The sequence below is a fragment of the Macaca thibetana genome, chromosome 10 (genome assembly GCF_024542745.1).
Source record: "Macaca thibetana thibetana isolate TM-01 chromosome 10, ASM2454274v1, whole genome shotgun sequence".
Taxonomy (NCBI): domain Eukaryota; kingdom Metazoa; phylum Chordata; class Mammalia; order Primates; family Cercopithecidae; genus Macaca; species Macaca thibetana.
The window spans coordinates 27,099,700-27,122,697 of record NC_065587.1 but is presented as its reverse complement, the minus strand read 5'-3'; the positions used below and the strand labels follow the sequence as shown (position 1 = coordinate 27,122,697).

The 22,998-nt window shown below is 44.7% G+C and overlaps 1 protein-coding gene across 1 annotated transcript; it reads left to right on the top strand.

Annotated features, from left to right (window-relative positions):
* Positions 1–479: 479 nt before the first annotated feature.
* LOC126964054 (aspartate-rich protein 1-like) lies at positions 480–20,352 on the top strand. The gene is made up of 9 exons (XM_050806910.1): positions 480–1,143; positions 6,244–6,311; positions 8,345–8,366; positions 11,000–11,103; positions 12,520–12,541; positions 15,535–15,601; positions 19,590–19,660; positions 19,792–19,907; positions 20,233–20,352. The coding sequence occupies exons 1-9, from the start codon at positions 942–944 to the stop codon at positions 20,350–20,352; spliced, it is 792 nt and encodes a 263-aa protein (XP_050662867.1). The 5' UTR covers positions 480–941.
* The last annotated feature ends 2,646 nt before the right edge of the window (positions 20,353–22,998 follow it).

The following is a 22,998-nucleotide window of genomic DNA, read 5'->3' as shown; positions in this document are numbered from 1 at the left end:
TGCTGGTGGAACTGACTTTAGTAACTGAGGTTTTCTTTCTTTTGTTTTTTTGTTTTGTTTTGTTTTGTTTTTCAGACAGTTTCACCTTTGTCACCCAGGCTGGAGTGCAATGGTGCGATCTTGGCTCACTGTACAACCTCCACCTCCTGGATTCAAGCAATTCTCCTGCCTCAGCCTCCTGAGTAGCTGGGATTACAGGTGCCCACCACCAAACTGAGCTAATGTTTTGTATTTTTAGTAGAGATGGGGCTTCACCATGTTGGCCAGGCTGGTCTCGAATTCCTGACCTCAGGTGATCCACCCCCCTCAGCCTCCCAAAGTACTAGGATTATAGGCGTGAGCCACCACTCCTGGCTGTACCAGGGTTTTCTATTGAGTTTATTGCTAAGGGTGACTTCCAATAGCAACCCCCCTGCACTTTTCTCAGGACTGGAAAGCTCAGGCAGCCCAGGGTGAATAAAAGCCTGAGTAGTGCAGTCAGCATAGAGGGGCAGGGTGGCCACAAGATGGGCAGCAGCAGGGATGAGCATTGTGAGGCCTTGAGTGGGGCTGTGGGGCTGGACATTGTGAGTCACTAGCCTGGCCTGGCTGTTTCCTGGTAACCAGGTGACATAGGAAGCTTTGTGGGTTATAGGCATCAGCCAGGGCCAGCAGCCCTCAGTCGGAAGCGGGTAGTAGTAGTAGTAGGAGGAGCTCCGACTGTGCTGTGTTCCAGCAGTTTTTGTGCCTCTCGGCACTTGTGTTCATTTATTTTTCAGAGAAGATAGTAGGTCCCCGACCTCGTAGACCAGGCAGTTTGGGAGGTCGTGACTGAGGCCCCAGATCTGCCTGGAGTCAGGCTGCTTCTACAAGTGCTGTGCCAGCCTCAGTAGTGTGGCTCCTCGGGCAGCACCGTTTCAGTTTCATCAAAGGCTCTGGCAGGAGTGGAGTGTGGGTGCCCGATGGGGTGTATACTGACCTGTTGTATCGACTCCAGCTGTGGCTGGTGCAAGGGGGAGGAGGAACCCTGTTATGAATCTGATACTTATGAGGCTGTGGCTGCTGCAACATCAGAATCCACTACTGTAGAGCCTGGCAAGCTGGATGTGGGAGCCACCGAGGGCCACGACCTGCAGCACATCAGCAACCAAAAGATGCTCACAGGTAAAAAAGCCATGGGTGCCATTTACTCTCTGGCACACCTGTGGCCACCCTCACCCCCTTCCCATAGCCTCATCCCCAGAGACATCCTCAGCTTCCAGCTCCCTCCTGCCCATAGCCAGCTCTCCCAGACCTGGGACATGGGGGCAAAGGCTGACTCTGCCTCTTGTCTTTGTCGTTGAGGCTTTTTTATCTAGAAAAGGGAGAGCCCTTTTCTCAATGAAAATTCAAATACCCCAATCCCCATCCCATTCTCTAGCCGACCTATCCAGCCAGTTTGGTACCTAAATGAAGGAACCAGGTAAGGATCAGATTGTTTCTTTTCTTCCATCCCTTAAGGTAGCTTATTTTTATTTTATTTATTTATTTAATTAATTTATTTAGATGGAGTCTCGCTCTGTTGCCCAAGCAGTAGTGCAGTAGTGCGATCTCAGCTCACTGCAACCTCTGCCTCCTGGGATCAAGCGATTCTCCTGCCTCAGCCTCCGCAGTAGGGACGACAGGCGCCCGCCACCACGCCTGGCTAATTTTTTATATTTTTAGTAGAGACGGGGTTTCACCATGTTAGCCAGGGCAGCAGTCTCTATCTCCTAGCCTCGTGATCCACCTGCCTCAGCCTCCCAAAGTGCTGGGATTACAGGCACGAGCCACCGCACCCAGCCCCTAATTTAATTTTTTTTTTTTTTAAGTTCTGAGATACATGTGAGGATGTACAGTTTTGTTACATGGGTAAAAGTATGTCATGGTGGTTTGCTGCACCTGTCAACCCTTCACCTAGGTATGAAGCCCTGCGTGCATTAGCTGTTTATCCAGATGCTCTCCCTTCCCCTGGCTCCTGACAGGCCCCAGTGTGTGTTGTTCTCCTCTCTAACACTATTCATATTCTAAGACCACTCCCTTGCTGATGACAAATCTAAGTGATGGGTCGTGGGGGACTCTCTTGCCTGTTTTTGTCTGGAGAGCCTGCCTGGCTTCCGGCTCCTGATAAGAGTGAGGACCTGGAGTGCAGTGTGAGGAGCAGATGGCTCAGTGAAGAACTGTGATCATCCACTGGAGACCCTGGAAACAGCCGTATCATTTAGATGGTGTGGGTTTGTGTGCAGGAGGGTTGGGAGGTAGCTAGGGGTGAATCCATGCGTAGTGAGTGTGAGTGTGTTTGTAAATGTGTGTTTTCCCCAAAAAATGTGGCCCCCATGCCCAGCACAGTACAAGTGTCACTTTTCTTGAATTCCTGGCCTATGTGGTCCTCTCACCTCAGCCTCCAGAGTCATGTCTTCTAATAAAAAGGAAGCAAAACTTCAGCACCACCATACACTTTACATAAATGACCTCTTTCCTCCCTCACCACAGCTGTACCTGAAGGTCAGTTTAATATCCCTACTCCTTAGCTGGAGAGAGTGCAGAAAGGAGTGAACCCAGATTCTGACCTCCTGAATGGAGGAGGCAAAAGTGAACCCAGAAATGGGTCCCAGTGTTGATGGTCTGTATTACTCACCTGTGTCATCACTCAGGCTTGGTGACAGGATCCCACACCAGGGAGTTCCAGCACCTATGTGTGCCCCTGGAACTGTGTGACCTATAAGCTGCCAAACTTTGCCCATCATCAAATGGGGCCCCAGTGGTCACAAAACCCAGGGTAGCAAAAGGTACATGGAACAACAGACGTTTGCATGGACATTACTGTGAAATACACATAGAAAGCCCACAGGCTTCTGGTCAGTTCACAGATTCTGAGAAGTGTAAGGGTTCACATAGAACAGTGCAGGTCAACATCTGTCAGTGCTGGGCTCATTCCTCAGCACTTGGTCAAAGCAGGGAAGGATCAGGAAGATACTGCATTGTATTTAATAACAGGACTACCTCAAGCCTTAGAAATGCTCCAATCCATGGCCGGGTGCGGTGGCTCATGCCTGTAATCCCAGCACTTTGGGAGGTCGAGATGGGTGGATTACCTGAGGTTAGGAGTTCGAGACCAGCCTGAGCAACCTGGTGAAACCTTGTCTTTACTTAAAATACAAAAATTAGCTGGGTGTGGTGGCAGGTTCCTGTAATCCCAGCTACTTGGGAGGCTGAGAGGAGAATCTCTTGAACCCAAGAGGCGGAAGTTGCAGTGAGCCGAGATCGAGCCATTACACTCCTGCCTGAATGACTGAGTGAGACTCCATCTCAAAAAGAAGAATAAAAGAGAAGAGCAGAGGAGAAATAGCTAACAAGGTTAGTACTCATATCTCTGAGAACCCTTCTGAGTAGGAGTGAGCAGGACCTGGCCTTCCTGTGTGCCGAGAGCATGGTGTGGACATCATCCTGAATGCCTCAAGAATGGAGTTTCATTGCTTTCTCTTGTCTCCTCCATCTCTGTGTGACGATGGCAGTGACACCAGCAGAAATTGGTGAGGAGGCAGAACAGGAATCAGGTCCCCACTTCTCTGACACAGAGCAGACAGGACACAAGTCAGGACAGACACAGACAGGTCCCAGGCCTGATCTTTCTGGGCGTAGGACAGATGAGTTTTTCCTTTTCACCTCTCCTGGAAGTCACTTGAGGAATGGTCCTTGAGGAGACAGTATTGGCCAAGGGTTGTCTGGCCTAGAAATGTGTTTTTTTTTGTTTTTTTTTTTTTGAGAGGGACCCTCACTGTGTTACCCAGGCTGGAGTGCAGTGGTACGATCTCAGCTCACTGTAACGTCCACCTCCCAAGTTCAAGTGATTCTCCTGCCTCAGCCTGTCGAGTAGCTGGAATTACAGGCATGCACCACCATGCCCAGCTAATTTTTGTATTTGCAGTAGAGATGGGGTTTCTCCATGTTGGCTAGGCTGGTCTCAAACTCCTGACATCAGGCGATCTGCCCACCTCGGCCTCCCAAAGTGCTGGGATTACCGGCGTGAGCCCCCATGCCTGGCTGACATGTGTTTCAACTGGACAGAGCCCCTTAGCACTAGTACCAGGGGAGGTGGGGAGGGACATGAGTTCCAGTGCACCAGGAGCCAGCAAAGGGATGGGGACTGATTCCAGAGTCCAGCTCATCCTTGCAACTCTTCTGTGGAATCCAGAACACATCAGTTTCCACTTATTTTATAGAAGGTTTGGAATCTTCAGTGTCAAACTCTATCTGTGTTGTGTCTTCCCACAGGGTGGATAGAGGAACCCTGGCTACGGGTGTTTCCTGCCAGGGCAGTGACTGTGTCTTCCTCATTAGTCCTTACCCCAGAGCTCAGTCCTGGGGAGAACATGTTAGGCCCCATGGGCACTGTAGTGAACTCATCCCTGGGGTGAGTTCTAGGTCAGCCCTGGGCTGGGATCTAGCGCACATGTGGAAATGTTCCCTTCTCAGCCTGTCCAGCCTGTTGAGCCCTACACCAACCCTGGAGCCTGCCCCAGCTTCTGAGTCAGGGTCCCTGGAGATGAGGTTGAGCTCCTGAGGACAGTGAGGTGCCCCTGCCCCTCGGCTCCTGCTGCTCTGATCCGGTCTAGACAGGGAGTGCAGGGCCACGGTCTTCCCCTGTGTGCACATGCGCCCCCTGCTGGAATCCCTCTGGACCTGGATGTTGTCCTCATTGTTGTCATATCCCCAGCCCCACACAGTGACTGGGCCTTGTGCACATGCCCAGGAAGTTACCATAAATGTATGGTGGGAGCACAGCTGTAAACCATTTCACAAGAAAACACCAGGGGAGGGGGTCATGTCTTCCTCATGTCTGGATTTCCTGTGTCATTTATTGTGGTTGTCAGTCATATATGTGCCTCCTCATATTTCAATACATTTAAATATTTACAAGTAAAAGTTCAGGGCCTGGCATGGTGGCTCACACCTGTAATTCCAGCACTTTAGGAGGCCGGGGCGGGTGGATCACCCACCAGCCTGGCCAACATGGTGAGACCAGCCTGGCCAACATGGTGAAACCCCATCTCTACTAAAAATGCAAAAATTAGCCGTGTATGGTGTTGCATGTCTGTCATCCCAGCTACTCAGGAGACTGAGGCAGGAGAATCGCCTGAACCCGGGAGGCAGAGGTTGCAGTGAGCTGAGTTCATGCCATTGTACTCCAGCCTGGGCAGCAAGAGTGAACCTTTGTCTCAAAAAATTAAAAAAAAAAAAAAAAAAAAAATCTCATCGCGACAGCCACCGTGCAATGGCCCAACAGAATGCTCTTTCACATCTGCTGTGAGCCTGGCTGAGGGGCTGATTGTTGAACTCCTGTAACTCAAAGCGTGCACATCAAAGTGGGAATCTCAGGGCTGTGAGATTGGAGGTGAGACCTATAATGGGCCAGTGGAAGGAAAAAGTTGAAACATGGTTCCTTCAGTTCTTCTTTCTCAGTTAAAGGCTGGCAAGTGTGAGCGATGCCTTTCTAGAGACCTCTGACTCCCCAGAGCCCAGGGAGAGTCTGACAACACCGAGGGAGGGGCAGAGTGATCTCGCGTAACCCAGTGTGGCCTCACCTGGAGTAGGAGGGTGGGCGAGTTGCTCTCTGGAATAATTTCTTGTGGAGTTTTTGTCTCTAAAGATTGGCCAATGGACACCGTCCATGAGGGCAGCTGCAGTGAGGCAGATCTGCAGGTAGAGAATGATACTCTAGGAGGATCTCTGGGAGCAGTTGGGTGACACCTGTTTCTTTGGAACCTAGGAAAAGGGCGAGAAAGTCAGAACCAAAGGAGATATGTGTAGAAGTCTGACTTATTCCTTTTGTATTTTAATAAGATAGAGAGGAGACCATTAGTGTCCATGGGCTTTGTGTGCTGTAACCATTTTTTTTAACCATTTTGTAACCATTTTTTTCCTTGCTCTGATTTTAGTAATTACCTTTTCCAGAAGACCAGTTTTTCCTTTCTATGTTACAGCAAACATCAAAGCCTTGAGTTTTGATTGGTTAATATCTTCTGGGACTTGGGAATGCAAGAGTCTTATTAGGTCCAGGCCCTGACTAAGATGCGAGGTATCTGGTGAGACTCCCTCATGCTCACTACTTGAACATATTTGTTTCTCTGAGATGGTCTCAGAATCTTCAGTCCCACGCTCCATATGCCACATCCAGCAAAGCTCCCTGAGGGACTCACAGTCTCCAACCACCAGGGCACTGACATTAACTCTGTGTCCTTTCAGTTCCCCCTGAGGACAGCCTGAATTTAAAATCTCTACCACCAAGTGAGGAAGACAATCATGATGCCCAGGTAAGACCCCCTTTCTTTTCCTTCTGAGGAAATGTTGCTTTCCTGATGTGAGAAACAAACTCACCCATCCACACCCAAAGAATGGACTCAGAGGCCCGCAGAACAGAGAAAGCGAGACTTTTAATGATGGTCTTGCAAGATCGGGTGTCTGATGGGCAGACACAGCCAGCACAGTTTCTTTGTTTTTTTTTTTTTTTTTTTTGAGACAGAGTTTTGCTCTTCCGCTCAGGCTGGAATTCAGTGGCATGATCCTGGCTCACCACAACCTCTACCTCTTGGGTTCAAGCAGTTCTCCTGCCTCAGCCTCCTGAGTGGCTGAGATTACAGGCGCTTGCCACCACACCCAGCTAATTTTTTTATAGTTTTAGTAGACATGGGGGTTTTACCATGTTGACCAGGCTGGTTTTGAACTCCTGACCTCAAGTGATCTGCCTGCCTCGGCCTCCCAAAGTGCTAGGATTACATGCGTGAGCTACCATGCCCGGTCCCACCCAGAAGAGTTTCAACAACCAATTTATCCCCTAGTGTGCAGGTCCCTCCCCTGGTTCCTCATAGGCTGAGTACTATGAGGTCACAATCTTCCCAGGTGTCACATATTGATTGACGTGTAGGGGCTTTAGGTATTTTTTTTTATGGTTGTCTTACTGCATTTTGTTGAAGCCCACAATGCATTGCCATCCTAGTCAGCTTAGGGGCTCTTCAAGTATTTGACTTATGACCTAAGTAGCTGGGCAGGCTGATAAGAACAAACAAAGTGAGCTATTTTGCAGGCTAGTGAACTTTCAACTTAGACTAAACTTATTTGTTAAAGTGAGGACAACTAAGCGGGGTGGAAGGGGGACCCAACAAGCAGGCATTGCCTATCCAACCAGGAGCCTAGGATTTCTTCTGTCCTTTGCTGACCTAAACAGGTTCAAGGCACTTTCTCTTAAAAATGAACCGCTGTGTGGCCGGCCACGGTGGCTCACGCTTGTAATCCCAGCATTTTGGGAAGCCGAGGCGGGCGGATCACGAGGTCAGGAGATCGAGACCATCCTGGCTAACACGGTGAAACCCTGTCTCTACTAAAAATACAAAAAATTAGCCGGGTGTGGTGGTGGGCGCCTGTAGTCCCAGCTACTCGGGAGGCTAAGGCAGGAGAATGGCGTGAACCCGGGAGGTGGAGCTTGCAGTGAACCGAGATCGTGCCACTGCACTCCAGCCTGGGCAACAAAGCGAGACTCCGTCTCAAAAAAAAAAAAAAAAACAACAATGGACTGCTGTGGCCCGGTGCGGTGGCTCATGCCTGTAATCCCAGCACTTTGGGAGGCCAAGGTGGGCAGATCACAGGTCAGGAGATCGAGACCATCCTGGCCAACATGGTGAAACCCCATCTCTACTAAAAATACAAAAATTAGCTAGGTGTGGTGGCGCATGCCTGTAATCCCAGCTCCTCAGGAGGCTGAGGCAGGAGAATAGCTTGAACCTGGGAGGTGGAGGTTGCAGTGAGCTGAGATTGCACCACTGCACTCCAGCCTGGCGATAAAGCTAGACTCCATCTCAAAAAAAATAAAAATAAAAAATAAAAAGACCACTGTATGTATTATTTCCTTCACCTGATTTCTTTCCTTCTCAATTAATTTTGATGTAAGAATATGATGAGGCACATTATGTACAACATACACAATAGTCCTTCTTGGGGTGGAGTTCAGTGGGAACGTCTTCCCATCTAATACATGACACGCTAGGATGTTTTTAAATGACAGCATCCATCATCAACTGTAATGCAGAAGCATTTTCCTCCACACCAGTTTTCCTCTTTGAATTACGCATTGTGAGTTTACCAATCTAAATCAACTTCAAAGAAACTCCGTGGGAAAATCTCTTGTCTTTTCCACACATGTCCTCTATGCTAGAATGTTTTGTCTTTGACATGGACTTAACCACTGTTTCAAAAGTAGTTTTGTGAAGTCATCAAGAGACTAACAGATCTGTGTAAGGGGTGCAGCAGAATTGATCTAATCCTCATGGCATCTTCTTTTGTCTCGTTGCAGATTTTACCATCACCTGTGCAGGGTACGTACCTTGAACTAACTCACTTTCTGAGAAACAACCTTGCTGGCTTTAATATATAGAAACCTTAATCTGGGTTCCTGTTAAGAATATTGGGGATCTGGTGAGAGCAAATGATTTTGCAAGTGTATAGCTCTGACCAGAGGGGCTGTAGAAATGTATGTGAACCCAGAGGACCAACCAGGAGATTTTGTGTGAGCCAGTGTGTCTTCACCTGGAGTAGGAGAAGTGAGTGCAGCTCTCACTGACTTATCCTGATGTTAGTGGTTCTAAAGTGTGGATTCTGGAGAATCTCAGCAGGGAAGAGGATACCTTTCCAGGTAGGCAACAAGACATCAGATGGGATCTAATAAAACAGCATTTCCAGGAACATTCATGTTATACCCGCTGCTTGGGAGGCTGAGGGATGGTGTAGAAAGAGAAAAAGAAAAAGTAAATATAAGCCGAGTTTGTTATTTTCCGAGTTTAATGTCATCATGGTGAGAAGTACTATGTTTATGGGCTTTTGAGTATCCTGTCTTTTCGATCACCTCTTCTTGCTTTATTATTTAAAGATGATTTTTCTGAGAACATCTGCTCTTTTCTGTCTGTGCCACTGCAAAATATCAGAGCCTTTGGTTTGGGACACAGTTCTGTCACAGGCAGTTACTTCATCCTGGAGACAGAATTCTTCTGTGATGTGCCCAGATGCATAGGGGAAGTAGATCCTCACCTTATGAACTGTTAGGTTTCATGTCAGCACAGACACATGACATTCATTTGTCTGTCCTTGCCTTTTACCTCTGGTGTCAAGAGCTCTTCCTGGGTATGGAGGATAGAATGAAAATTCACTCTGGGTTCACTGCAGAAGCTCCAATGTCTTGGAAATGGAGGGAGAAGCACAACCTTGAGCACACTGTCAGCATTCCATTTCTTCATGTGAATGAGAATATGCAGTTTTACCATCATTTGTGGAAGAGGCTTTCCTTTCCCCATTGTGTATTCTTGGTACCTTTGTTGAAGATCAGCTGACTCTGTATGTGTGCATTTAATTCTGGGCTCTCAATTGTATATCTGTGATACTTATGTGTGCCCCCATGCTAGAAGCATGCTGTCTGAATTTCTCTGTTTTTTTTGTAGATTTCAATCTCATGAATGTGCGTCCTCCAACACTATTCTTTTTCAATGTTACCATGGTTATTTGAGGCAAACAAAAGTTCACTAAAGTCTTAGGATTAACTTTTCCATTTCTGCACAGATGGCTGTTGCCAGTTTGATAGCAGTTGTTGTGGGTCTGTAGATCATGTGTGTAGTATTGTGTGTTAGTCATGCTTAGTCTTCCTATCCATGAATACAGGATGCCTTTCCACTTATTTGCATGTTCTTTACTTTCTAGAATCTTTATGTTGACAGCTGATTAGTTAGATTTAAAATGACCGATATAAATTTGTGATTTCTTTTTTCTTTTTTTTTTTTTTTTTTTTGAGACAGAGTCTCACTCTGTCACCATACTGGGGTGCAGTGATGTGATTTCTCCTCACTGCCGCCTTCGCTTCCCGGATTCAAGTGATTCTCCTGCCTTATCCTCCCAAGTAGCTTGGAATACAGGCATGTACCACCACACCCAGCTAATTTTTATATTTTTGGTAGAGTCATGGTTTTACCATGTTGGCCAGGATGGTCACGATCTCTTGACCTCATGATCCGCCCACCTCGGCCTCCCAAAGTGCTGGGATTACAGGCATGAGCCACCGCGCCTGGCCAAATTTGTGATTTCTTATACCAATATTTTGTATTTCTGAATGAATAGGCATCAAATTAAAAAAAAATTATGTAAAGTAGTTAACCAAAAAATCACCCTTGTCCTCACGGACATTTTTTCATGAATTTGTTCATTAGTATACATTTCCTCATTTCAGTAGATCATGTATATTTGAACCTGGAAACTTATCCTCATGTGAGCTTGGCCTGTATGAATGAAGCCTGACCTTTAGGGACTCTCCTCAGGGAGAGTGACATAGGAGCTGATGAAGCCCCTGATCACAGGAGCCCAAAAGGTTGTGTGCACACACCCTTATTCCAGAAGAAGACTTACAAAGAGGAAATCATGACTGTTTTTAATTGTAGTATTTTAGTATTACTTTTTAAATGATCTGTGTGAAAAAGAATGTGTGATTAATAGAATAGAGTAATTTGGGTAAAATTGAGTCCATTTCACCAATAAAACAGGCTTTTACTTCAGTAATAAATCCTTTGAAATAGATGTTAGAGGTAGTACCAGCATAATTGGGTCCTAGTGTGCTTACACGGTCTTGAATACGTTAAGCAAATGCTGTTTGTTTTGAAGAATTTCAAAACATTTGAGAGGGAGGAAGGCACTCTTCCGTTGACCCTTAGTGTGTGCTTTAGTTCCATTTGGGATTGACTGTTTTGTGTTACTGCATGATGCCTCTAGTACAAGGCCAAGGCCTCCATGTCTCATGTCTTTCCTGCTCCCCTTCTCTGCCATCCCTCTTCCACTCAGGGGAATAGCCCAGCATCAACGCAGTCCATGCTTGTTAATCAACCACCTCCATACACCACATCCAGCAAAGCTCCCTGAATGACTCACAGTCACAAACACCTAGGGCACTGATCTTTCCTCTGTGTCCTTCCAGGTTCTGAGGACAACCTGAGTTTTTTAAGCCTACCACGAAGTGAAGATTATGATGGTGATCATGATGATGATGATGATGATGATGATGATGATGATGATGCCCAGGTAAGACCACCATTCTTTGTCATCTAAGGAGGTGCTGGTTTTCTGATGTGAGAAACAAAGTTACCAGTCCAAACCCGAGGAATGGACTCAGGGAGCTTAAAAATAGCAGAAGTGAGATTTTCTTTCCTTTTTTTTTTTTTTTTTTTTTTTTTTTTTTTTCTTTTTGAGACAGAGTCTCGCTCAGTTGGCCAGGCTGGAGTGCAGTGGTGCAATCTTGGCTCCCTGTAACCTCCATCTGCTGGGCTCAATGAATTCTCCTGCCTCAGCCTCCTGAGTAGCTGGGATTACAGGCATGTGTCCCCATGCCCAGCTAATTTTTGTATTCTTAGTAGAGACGGGGTTTTACCATGTTGACCAGGCTGGTCTCGAACTCCTGACCTCAGGTAATCCACTCACCTCAGCCTCCCAAAGTGCTGGGATTACAGGCATGAGCCACCCCACCTGGCTGAAAGTGAAACTTTTAATGACAGTGTTGCAAGATCCGGTGTCTGATGGGCAGACACACCCAGCACAGTTTCAATAAGCAATTTATCCCCTAGTGTGCAGGTCCCTCTCGTGGTTCCTCATAGGCTGAGTACTGTGGAGTCACAATCTTCCCAGGTGTTGCCTATTGATTTTGGGGAGGGGGTTTTAGGTATTTTTCTAGGGTTGTCTTACTACATTGTGTTGCAGCCCACAATGCATTACCATCCTAGTCAGCTCAGAGGCTCTTCAAGTATTTGACTTATGACCTAAGTAGCTGGGCAGGCTGATAAGAACAGACAAAATGAGCTATTTTTCAGGCTACTAAACTTTCATCTTAGACTAATCTTCTTTGGTTGAAGTGAGGGCAACTAAGAGGGGAAGAGGGGGGCCCAAGAAGCAGGCATTGCCCATCCAAGCAGGAGCTTGGCATATCCTACTTCTTCTGTCCTTTGCTGACCTAAACGGGTTCAAGGCACTTTGTTAAAAATGGACCACTGTATACATTATTTCCTTCACCTGATTTCTTTCCTTCTCAATTAATTTTGATATAAAAATATGACAAGGCACATTATGTACAACATACACAATTCTCTTTGTGAGGGTGGAGTTCGGTCTGAGTTTCTTTTCATCTCATACATGACACACTAGGGTGTTTTGAGGACAGCATCCATCACCAGCTGTAATGCAGAGGCATTTTCCTCCACACCAGTTTTTCTCCTTGGATGAGGCCTTGTGCATTTACCAACCTAAATCAACCTCAAAGAAATTCTGTGGGGAAAGCTCTTGTCTTTTCCACATGTGTCCTCTATGCTAGAATGTTTGGCCTTTGACCTTGACTCACCAGTGTTTCACAAGTAGTTTTGTGAAGTCATCAGGAGACTAACAGATCTGTGTAAGGGGTGCAGCAGAATTGATCTAATCCTCATGGCATCTTCTTTTGTTTCATTGCAGATTTCACCGTCATCTGTCCTGGGTATGTACCTTGAACTAACTCACTTTCTGAGAAACAACCTTGCTGGCTTTAATATATAGAAACCTTAATCTGGGTTCCTGTTAAAAATATTGAGGGTGTGGTGAGAGGAAATGATTTTGCAAGTGTATAACTGTGACCAGCGGGGCTGTAGAAATGTGTGTGAACTCAGAGGACCAACCAGGAGCTTTTGTGTGAGCCAGTGTGTCTTCACCTGGAGTAGAAGTGAGTGCACCTCTCACTGACTTATCCTGATGTTGGTGGTTCTAAAGAGTGGATTCTGGAGAATCTCAGCAGGGAAGAGGATGCCTTTCCAGGTAGGCAACAAGATTTCAGATGGGATCTAATAAAACAGCATTTCCAGGAACCTTCATGTTATACCTGCTGCTTGGGGGGCTGAGGGAGGGTGTAGAAAGAGAAAAAGAAAAAGTAAATATAAGCTGAGTTTGTTATTTTCTGAGTTTAACGTCATCTTGGTGAGAAGTACTATGTTTATGGGCGTTTGAGTATCCTGTCTTTTCGATCACCTCTTCTTGCTTTATTATTTAAAGATTATTTTTCTGAGAACACCTGCTCTTTTCTGCCTGTGTCACTGCAAAATATCAGAGCCTTTGGTTTGGGACACAGTTCTGTCACAGGCAGTTACTTAATCCTGGATATAAAATTCTGCGGTGTGCCCAGATGCATAGGAAAAATGGATCCTCACCTTTATGAACTGTTAGGTTTCATGGCAGCACATTCATTTGTCTGTCCTTGCTGTTTACCTCTGGTATGAAGACATCTCCCTGGGCATGGAGGACAGAATGAAAATTCACTCTGGGCTCATTGCAAAAGCTCCAGTGTCTTGGAAATGGAAGGAGTAGCACAGCCTTGAGCACACTGTCAGCATTCAATTTTTCCTTTGAATGAGCATGTGCAGTTTAACCATCATTTGCGGAAGAGGCTTTCCTTCCCCGTTGTGTATTCTTGGCATCTCTGTTGAAGATCAGCTGACTCTGTATGTGTGCATTTAATTCTGGGCTCTCGATTCTATATCTGTGATACTTATGGGTGCCCTCATGCTAGAAGCATGCTGTCTGAATTTCTCTGTTTTTTGTAGATTTCAGTCCATGAATGTGCTTCCTCTAACACTATTCTTTTTCAATGTTACCATGGCTATTTGAGGCACACAAAAATCCATTAAAGTCTTAGGATTATCTTTTCCATTTCTGCACAGATGGCTGCTGCCAGTTTAATAGCAGTTGTTGTGAGTCTGCAGATCATTTGTGTAGTATTGTGTGTTAGTCATGCTTAGTCTTTCTATCCACGAATACGGCATGCCTTTCAAGTTATTTGTAAGTTCTTTACTTTCTAGAATCTTTATGTTGACAGCTGATTAGTTAGATTTAACATGACTGATATACATTTGTGATTTTTTTTTTTTTTTTTTTTTTTTGAGTAGAGTCTCACTCTGTCACCATACTGGGTGCAATGATGTGATCTCCGCTCACTGCCACCTCTGCCTTCCGGGTTCAAGTGATTCTCTTGCCTTAGCCTCCCGAGTAACTGGGACTACAGGTGCATGCCACCACATCCAGCTAATTTTTGTATTTTTAGTAGAGATGTGGTTTCACCATGTTGACTGGGATGGTCTCGATCTCTTGACCTTGTGATCCGCCCACCTCGGACTCCCAAAGTGCTGGAATTACAGGGATGAGCCACCATGCCTGGCCAAACTTGTGACATCTTATACCAATATTTTGTATGTCTGAATGAATAGGCCTCAAATGAAAAATATTATATAAGCTAGTTAACCAAAAATCACCCCCATACTCATGGACATTTGTTCATGGATGTGTTCATTTGTGTTGGTATACATTTCCTCATTTCAGTAGATCATGTATATTTGAACCTGGAAATTTATCCTAATGGCAGAAAGTATTGAGAGTCACGACTCTCAACTTCACTGGTGTAGGTTGCGCAGGCTGTGTGAGTTTGGCCTGTTAGAATGAAGCCTGATTTTTAGGGAATCTCCTCAGGGAGAGTGACACAGAGCTGCTGAAGCCCCTGATCACAGGGGCCCAAAAGGTTGTGTGCACACACCCTGGTTCCAGAAGAAGACTTACAAGGAGGAAATCATGACTATTTTTAATTGTAGCATTTTAATATTTCATTTTTTAAATGACCTCTATGAAAACGAAATTGTGATCAGCCTGGTGCGGTGGCTCATGCCTGTAATCCCAGCACTTTGGGAGGCCGAAGTGGGCGAATCAGGAGGTCAGGAGATCCAGACCATCCTGGCTAATATGGTGAAACCCTGTCTCTACTAAAAATACAAAAAAATTAGCCGAGTGTGGCAGTGGGTGACTGTAGTCCCAGTTACTCGGGAGGCTGAGGCAGGAGAATGGTGTGAACACAGAAGGTGGAGCTTGCAGTGAGCCAAGATCATGCCACTGCACTCCAGCCTGGGGAACAGAGGGAGACTCTGTCTCAAAAAAAAAAAAAAAAAAAAAAAAAAAAAAAAAAATATATATATATATATATGTGATCAGTAGAATAGAGTAATTTGGGTAAAATTGAATCCATTTCACTATTAATTAAGTAATTAATCCTTTAAAATAGATGTTAGATGTAGTATCAGCATAATTGGGTCCTAGTGTACTTACACGGTCTTGAATACGTTAAGAAAATGCTGTGTGTTTTGAAGAGTTTTAAAACATTTGAGAGGGAGGAAGGCACTCTTCCATTGACCCTTAGTGTGTGCTTTAGTTCCATTTTGGATTGACTGTTTTGTGTTACTGCATGATGCCTCTAGTACAAGGCCAAGGCCTCCATGTCTCATGTCTTTCCTGCTCCCCTTCTCTGCCATCCCTCTTCCACTCAGGGGAATAGCCCAGCATCAACGCAGTCCAAGCTTGTTAATCAACCACTTCCACATGGCACATCCAGCAGAGCTCCCTGAGTGACTCACAGTCACAAACACCCAGGGCACTGATCTTTCTTCTGTGTCCTTCCAGGTTCTTCTGAGAACAACCTGAGTTTAGTAAGCCTACCACGAAGTGAAATTAATGATTGGATTATGTGGTAATAGTTATATGTATGGTAAAAAGTATGTTGTTTTGTATATTGGGGATGATGTGTGAATTAGATGTTAAAATTATATTTTTGAAATTGTTGTGTATAAATTTGTGTGTATAATTAATGATTGTTTTAGATTTGTTTTGGTAAAATTGTTAAGAGTGTATGTGGTGTATTATGTTATGTGAAGTGTAATTAGGTGTGGTGGGTGGAAAAGTGAAATATGTGTTGAATGAATAAGTAATATAAGGGTGGGAAGGTTATTATGTTTGGTTTGTAAGTGTTGTTGTGGTTGGTAGAGTCAATTGTTACATGTATTTAGTTGGTAGTTTTGTAAAAATATAATAAATGAATGAAAGTGAATGATTGTGTAATTTAATATTGATAAAGTTAAATGTTAGGGTGTGTTGGACATGTCATATTTAGATATTAATCTGTTTTTTTAGGTTTTTTATTTTAATTATTTTATGTTGAAAAGGTAAAATATGTAATGGAATATGTATTTGTAAATGGAAATTTTGTTTAAATGTAATAATGTTTTTGTGTGTAATTATTTTGTTTAAAAATCTGATGATGAAGATGACCACGAAGTGAAATTAATGATTGGGATGATGATGATGACGATGATGATGATGATGGCCAGGTAAGACCACCTTTCTTTGTCTTCTAAGGAAATGTTGGTTTTCTGATGTGAGAAACAAACTCACCAGTCCATACCCAAAGAATGGACTCAGGGAGCTGAAAAACAGCAAAAGTGAGATTTTCCCTTACCTCCCCTCCCCTCCTCCTCCCTCCCCTCCCCTCTCCTTTCCTTTCTTTTTTTTTTGAGACAGAGTCTCACTCAGTTGCCCAGGCTGGAGTGCAGTGGTACAGTCTTGGCTCCATCTCCTGGGCTCAATGTATTCTCCTGCCTCAGCCTCCCGAGTAGCTGGGATTATAGGCATGTGTCCCATGCCCAGCTAATTTTTGTATTCTTAGTAGAGACAGTGTTTCAGCATGTTGGCCAGGCTAGTCTTGAACTCCTGACCTCAGGTAATCCACCCACCTCAGCCTCCCAAAGTGCTGGGATTACAGGCATGAGCCACCCCACCTGGCTGAAAGTGAGACTTTTCATGACAATGTTGCAAGATCCGGTGTCTGATGGGCAGACACACCCAGCACAGTTTCAATAAGCAATTTATCCCCTAGTGTGCAGGTCCCTCTCGTGGTTCCTCATAGGCTGAGTACTGTGGAGTCACAATCTTCCCAGGTGTTGCCTATTGATTTTGGGGGAGGAGTTTAGGTATTTTTCTAGGGTTGTCTTACTGCATTTTGTTGCAGCCCATAATGCATTGCCATCCTAGTCAGTTCAGGGGCTCTTCAAGTATTTGACTTATGACCTAAGTAGCTGGGCAGGCTGATAAGAACAGACAAAGTGAGCTATTTTGCAGGCTAGTAAACTTTCATCTTAGACTAAACTTCTTTGGTTGAAGTGAGGGCAACTAAGTGGGGAGGAGGGGGGCCCAAGAAGCAGGCATTGCCCATCCAAGCAGGAGTCTGGCATATCCTATTTCTTCTGTCCTTTGCTGACCTAGACCGGTTCAAAGCACTTTGTGTTAAAAATGGACCACTGTATACATTATTTCCTTCACCTGATTTCTTTCCTTCTCAATTAATTTTGACATAAAAATATGACAAGGCAGATTATATACAACATACACAATTCTCTTTTTTTTTTTTTTTTTTTTGAGACGGAATCTCGCTCTGTCGCCCAGGCTGGAGTGCAGTGGCTGGATCTCAGCTCACTGCAAGCTCCGCCTCCAGGGTTCACGCCATTCTCCTGCCTCAGCCTCCCGAGTAGCTGGGACTACAGGCGCCCGCCACCTCGCCCGGCTAGTTTTTTTTTTTTTTTTGTATTTTTTTTTAGTAGAGACGGGGTTTCACCGTGTTAGCCAGGATGGTCTCGATCTCCCGACCTCGTGATCCGCCCGTCTCGGCCTCCCAAAGTGCTGGGATTACAGGCTTGAGCCACCGCGCCCGGCCTCATACACAATTCTCTTTGTGAGGGTGGAGTTCGGTCTGAGTTTCTTTTCATCTCATACATGACACACTGGGGTGTTTTGAGGACAGCGTCCATCACCAGCTGTAATGCAGAGGCATTTTCCTCCACACCAGTTTTTCTCCTTGGATGAGGCCTTGTGCATTTACCAACCTAAATCAACCTCAAAGAAATTCTGTGGGGAAAGCTCTTGTCTTTTCCACACGTGTCCTCTATGCTAGAATGTTTGGCCTTTGACCTTGACTCACCAGTGTTTCACAAGTAGTTTTGTGAAGTCATCAGGAGACTAACAGATCTGTGTAAGGGGTGCAGCAGAGTTGATCTAATCCTCATGGCATCTTCTTTTGTCTCATTGCAGATTTTACCATTGCCTGACCAGGGTACGTACCTTGAACTAACTCACTTTCTGAGAAACAACCTTGCTGGCTTTAATATATAGAAACCTTAATCTGGGTTCCTGTTAAAAATATTGAGGGTGTGGTGAGAACAAATGATTTTGTAAGTGTATAACTATGACCAGTGGGGCTGTAGAAATGTGTGTGAACCCAGAGGACCAACCAGGAGCTTTTGTGTGAGCCAGTGTGTCTTCACCTGGAGTAGGAGAAGTGAGTGCAGCTCTCACTGACTTATCCTGATGTTGGTGGTTCTAAAGAGTGGATTCTGGAGAATCTCAGCAGGGAAGAGGATGCCTTTCCAGGTAGGCAACAAGACATCAGATGGGGTCTAATAAAACAGCATTTCCAGGAACCTTCATGTTATACCTGCTGCTTGGGAGGCTGAGGGATGGTGTAGAAAGAGAAAAAGAAAAGGTAAATATAAGTGAAGTTTGTTCTTTTTAGAGTTTAATGTCATCATGGTGAGAAGTACTATGTTTATGGGCTTTTGAGTATCCTGTGTTTTCAATCACCTCTTCTTATTTATTATTTAAAGATGATCTTTCTAGAACACCTGCTCTTTTCTGCCTCTGCCACTGCAAAATCTCAAAGTCTTTTGTTTGGGATGCAATTCTGTCACAGGCAGTTACTTACTCCTGGAGACAGAATTCTTCTGTGATGTGCCCAGATGCATAGGAGAGATTAATCCTCACCTTATGAACTGTTAGGTTTCCTGGCAGCACACTCATTTGTCTGTTTTTCCTGCTTACTTCTGGTGTCAAGAGCTCTTCCTGGGTGTGGAGGACAGAATGAAAATTCACTCTGGGCTCCCTGCAAAAGCTCCAGTGTCTTGGAAATGGAGGGAGAAGTATAACATTGAGCACATTGTCAGCATTCTGTCTTTATTTGAATGAGAATATGCAGTTTTACCATCATTTGTTGAAGAGGCTGTCCTTTCCCCATTGTGTGTTTTTGACACCTTTGTTGAAGATCAGTTTACTGTATATGTGTGCATTCAATTCTGGGCTCTCTATACTTGTGAAACTTATGCGTGCTGGAACCATGCTGTCTGAATTTTTGTATTTTGTGTGTGTGTGGATTTTAATCTCATGAATGTGTATTCTCTAACACTGTTTTTTTGACATCATCATGGTTACTTGAAGCACATAAAATTCATTAAAATAGTAGGATTATCTTTTCCATTTCCGCACAGATAGCTGTTACCAGTTTAACAATAATTGTTGTGAGTGTGTAGATCATTGTGTAGTATTGTGTGTTAGTCAGGTTTGGTCTTCCTATCCATGAATACAGGATGCCTTTCCACTTATTTGTACCTTCTTTACTTCCTAGGATCTTCATGTTGACAGCTGATAAGTTAGATCTAACATGACTGACAGAAATTTTTGATTTTTTACACCAATATTTTGTATGTCTGAAAAAATAGGCATCAAATATATATATATATAGGTATATATACACACACAAATATGAGAGGGAGGAAGGCACTCTTCCATTGACCCTCAGTGTGCATTTTAGTTCCATTTTGGATTGACTGTTTTGTGTTGCTGCCTGATGCCTCTAGTACAAGGCCAAGGCCTCCATGTCTCATGTCTTTCCTGCTCCCCTTCTCTGCCATCCCTCTTCCACTCAGGGGTACAGCCCAGCATCAACTCAGTCCATACTTGTTAATCAACCACCTCCATACACCACATCCAGCAAAGCTCTCTGAGTGACTCACAGTCACTAACCACCGGTGCACTGACCTTTCCTCTGTGTCCTTCCAGCTCATCCTGAACACGACCTGTTTTTAAGATGCTCACCACAATACAAAGACGAAGATGATGATGATGATGACATTGATTGTGATGTTGATTGTGATGATGATGATGATGATGTCCAGGTAAGACCCACTGTTTTTGTCTTCTACAGCAATGTTGCTTTCCTGATTGCTTTACTTCTCAATTAATTTTGATATGAAAATCTGGCAGTGCACATTATGTACACTGTACACTATTCTCTTTGTGGGGCTGGAATTCAGTAGGCGTGTCTTCCCAACTGATACATGGTCCGCTAGTGTGCTTTTCAATGACGGCATCCAGTATCCCTGGAATGCTGAGACATTTTCCACAATACCACTTTTCCTCCTTAGATTAAGCATTGTGCATTTGCATATAAAATTAAATTTAAAGGTAAATTCTGCTAATAAAGGTCTTGTTTTTCTATAGCTATCCTCTGTGCTAGGCTTTGGGGACTTTGACCTATGGCTCAATCAGTCTACTGCCTTCTGGTTTTTTATTGTTGTCCAGAGAATAACAGGTCTGTGTGAAGCGCACAGCAGAATCTGATTCTCATGTTTTCTTTTATATAATTGCAGATAACAGCTTGGAAAGAAAACGGTATGTACCATGAAATAACTCACTTCCTGAGGGAAAAACTTGCTAGCATCAGTGTATAGAAACCAATTCTGGGTTCCTGCTGGGAAAGAGGCTTGGGGTTCTCATGAAAGTGATTTTGCCAGTATAGAACTCTGGCCCAAGAAGCTGTAGGAAGGTTTGTCAACCCAGAAGAAAGATGAGGGGATCATGTATGAAGCAGTGTGGGGTGGGAGAATAGCCCATCATTCAGCTTCAGCTAAAGTAGGAGGAGCGGGTGAGTCACTCTCTCTAATGACTTATCCTGGTGTTTTTCTTTCTAAAGACTTGACGCTGGAGAGCATAAGTGACGAGGAGACTCATCCAGGTAGGGAACTACGTGCCAGGAAAAACCCAATGGGAAAAGGTTCCCAGGAGCCTCCAGGTTATCCCTGCTGCTTGTGAGGAGGGGCTGAAGGAGGGGGTATGAAATCAGAAGGAAAATGGAAATATGTGTGAGGTCTGGCTTATTGTTTTCAGTTTTTTGGCATCATGGTAAGAACTGTCTCTATGGGCTATGGGGGTGCTGCGTTCATGAGAGATTCTCTTTGCAGTCCACCTGCTCTTTTCTGCCTGTGGAACATCAGAGCCTTTGGTTTGGATTAGTCAGCACTCCTAGGGATTGTGCACAAGGGTGTAGGCTTAAGCACTGGGTGTCATCTGTGATGAAGGGAATCTGGGGGACACAGCTCTCTCACAGGCATTTCCTGGAACCTAGAGAAACAGTTCTTCTGCTGTGTGCCAAGGGGAAATCGAGAATCACCCTCTGAACTTTCAGGTCTTGTTAGTGCATATTCATGTTTCTGTCCTCACTGTGCGCTCCTGGTTTAAAGGGATCTCCTGGGGTGGATGGCGGGGTGAATATTCACGCTGGGCTCACTGGTAAAACTCCAGTCTCCTTTGAAGGGAGGAGGAATGTTTGACCTTGAGCATATTTCCAGCCTCCAGTTCCAACCCAGTCACAGATTCTGAGATGAGGTTTCTTTCTCCCCAGTTCTCTAATTTTTGGAGAAGCCAATAGTTCCTTCCCACAAAAGATAGTATCACACTATTTCCTATCTTCAAAACTTTGGCTTCAATTTTGTTCCCTAAGTTGATATTCATCACTTAAGTTCTAGACTTTTTCTTTTTTTATTTTTTTTTCTGAGACAAAGTCTCACTCTCTCGCCCAGGCTGGAGTGCAGTGGTGTGATCTCAGCTCACTGCAAGCTCTGCCTCCCGGGTTCGAGCCATTCTTCTGCCTCAGCCTCCCGAGTAGCTGGGACTACGGGCGCCCACCACCACGCTTGGCTAATTTTTTTGTGTTTTTGATAGAGACAGGGTTTCACCATGTTGGCCAGGCTGGTCGTGAACTCTTGACATCAGGTCATCCGCCCACCTCAGCCTCCCAAACTGCTGGAATTACAGGTGTGAGCCAGAGTGCTCAGCCAAAAAAATAATTTTTATGTAAGCTAGTTAACCAAAAATCACCCCCGTACTCATGAACATTTTTTCATGAATTCATTCATTTCTATTGGTATACATTTCCTCATTTCAGTAGATAAGGTGTATTTGAACCTGGAAGCTTATCCTCATGGCAGAAAGTGTTCAGAGTCACGTCTCTCAGCTTCACTGGTGTAGGTAGAGCAGGCTGTGTGAGCTTGGCCTGTTTGAAGGAAGCCTGATTTTTAGGGAATCTCCTCAGGGAGAGTCACACAGGAGCTGCTGGAGCGCCTGATCACAGGGGTCCAAAAGGGTGTGTAGAAGTGGTTCCAGAAGAAGACTTACAAAGAGGAAATCATGACTATTTTTAATTGCAGCATTTTAACATTGAATTTTTAAATGATCTCTATGAAAAAGAATGTGCGATTAATAGAATAGAGTAATTTGGGTAAAATTGAGTCCATTTTACCATAAAATTGGCTTTTAATCAAGTAATAAATCCTTTAAAACAGATGCTAAATGTGGTATCAGCATAATTAGATCCTAGTGTACTGAAGTGGTCTTGAATACGTTAAGAAAATGCTGTTTGTTTTGAAGAGTTTCAAAACATTTGAGAGGGAGAAAAGGACTCTTCCATTGACCCTCAGTATGCATTTTAGATCCATTTGGGGTTGTATGTTTTGTGTTGCTGCCTGATGCCTCTAGTACGAGGCCGACGCCTTCACGTCTCCTGTCTTTCCTGCTCTCCTTCTCTGCCATCCCTCTCCCACTCGGGAATAGCCCAGCATCAACTCAGTTCACGCTTGTCAACCACCTCCATACACCACATCCAGCAAAGCTCCCTGAGTGACTCACAGTCACCAACCACCAGTGCACTGATCTTTCCTCTGTGTCCTTCCAGTTTGTCCTGAGGATGGCCTGTTTTTAAGAGGCTCACCACAACGCAAAGATGAAGAACAAAAAGATGATGATGATGATAATAATGATGTCCAGGTAAGACTCCCCTTTTTTGTCTTCTACAGCAATGTTGCTTTCCTGATTCTTTACTTCTCAATTAATTTCGATATGAAAATCTGGCAGTGCACATTATGTACACTGTACACTATTCTCTTTGTGGGGCTGGAATTCAGTAGGCGTGTCTTCCCAACTGATACATGG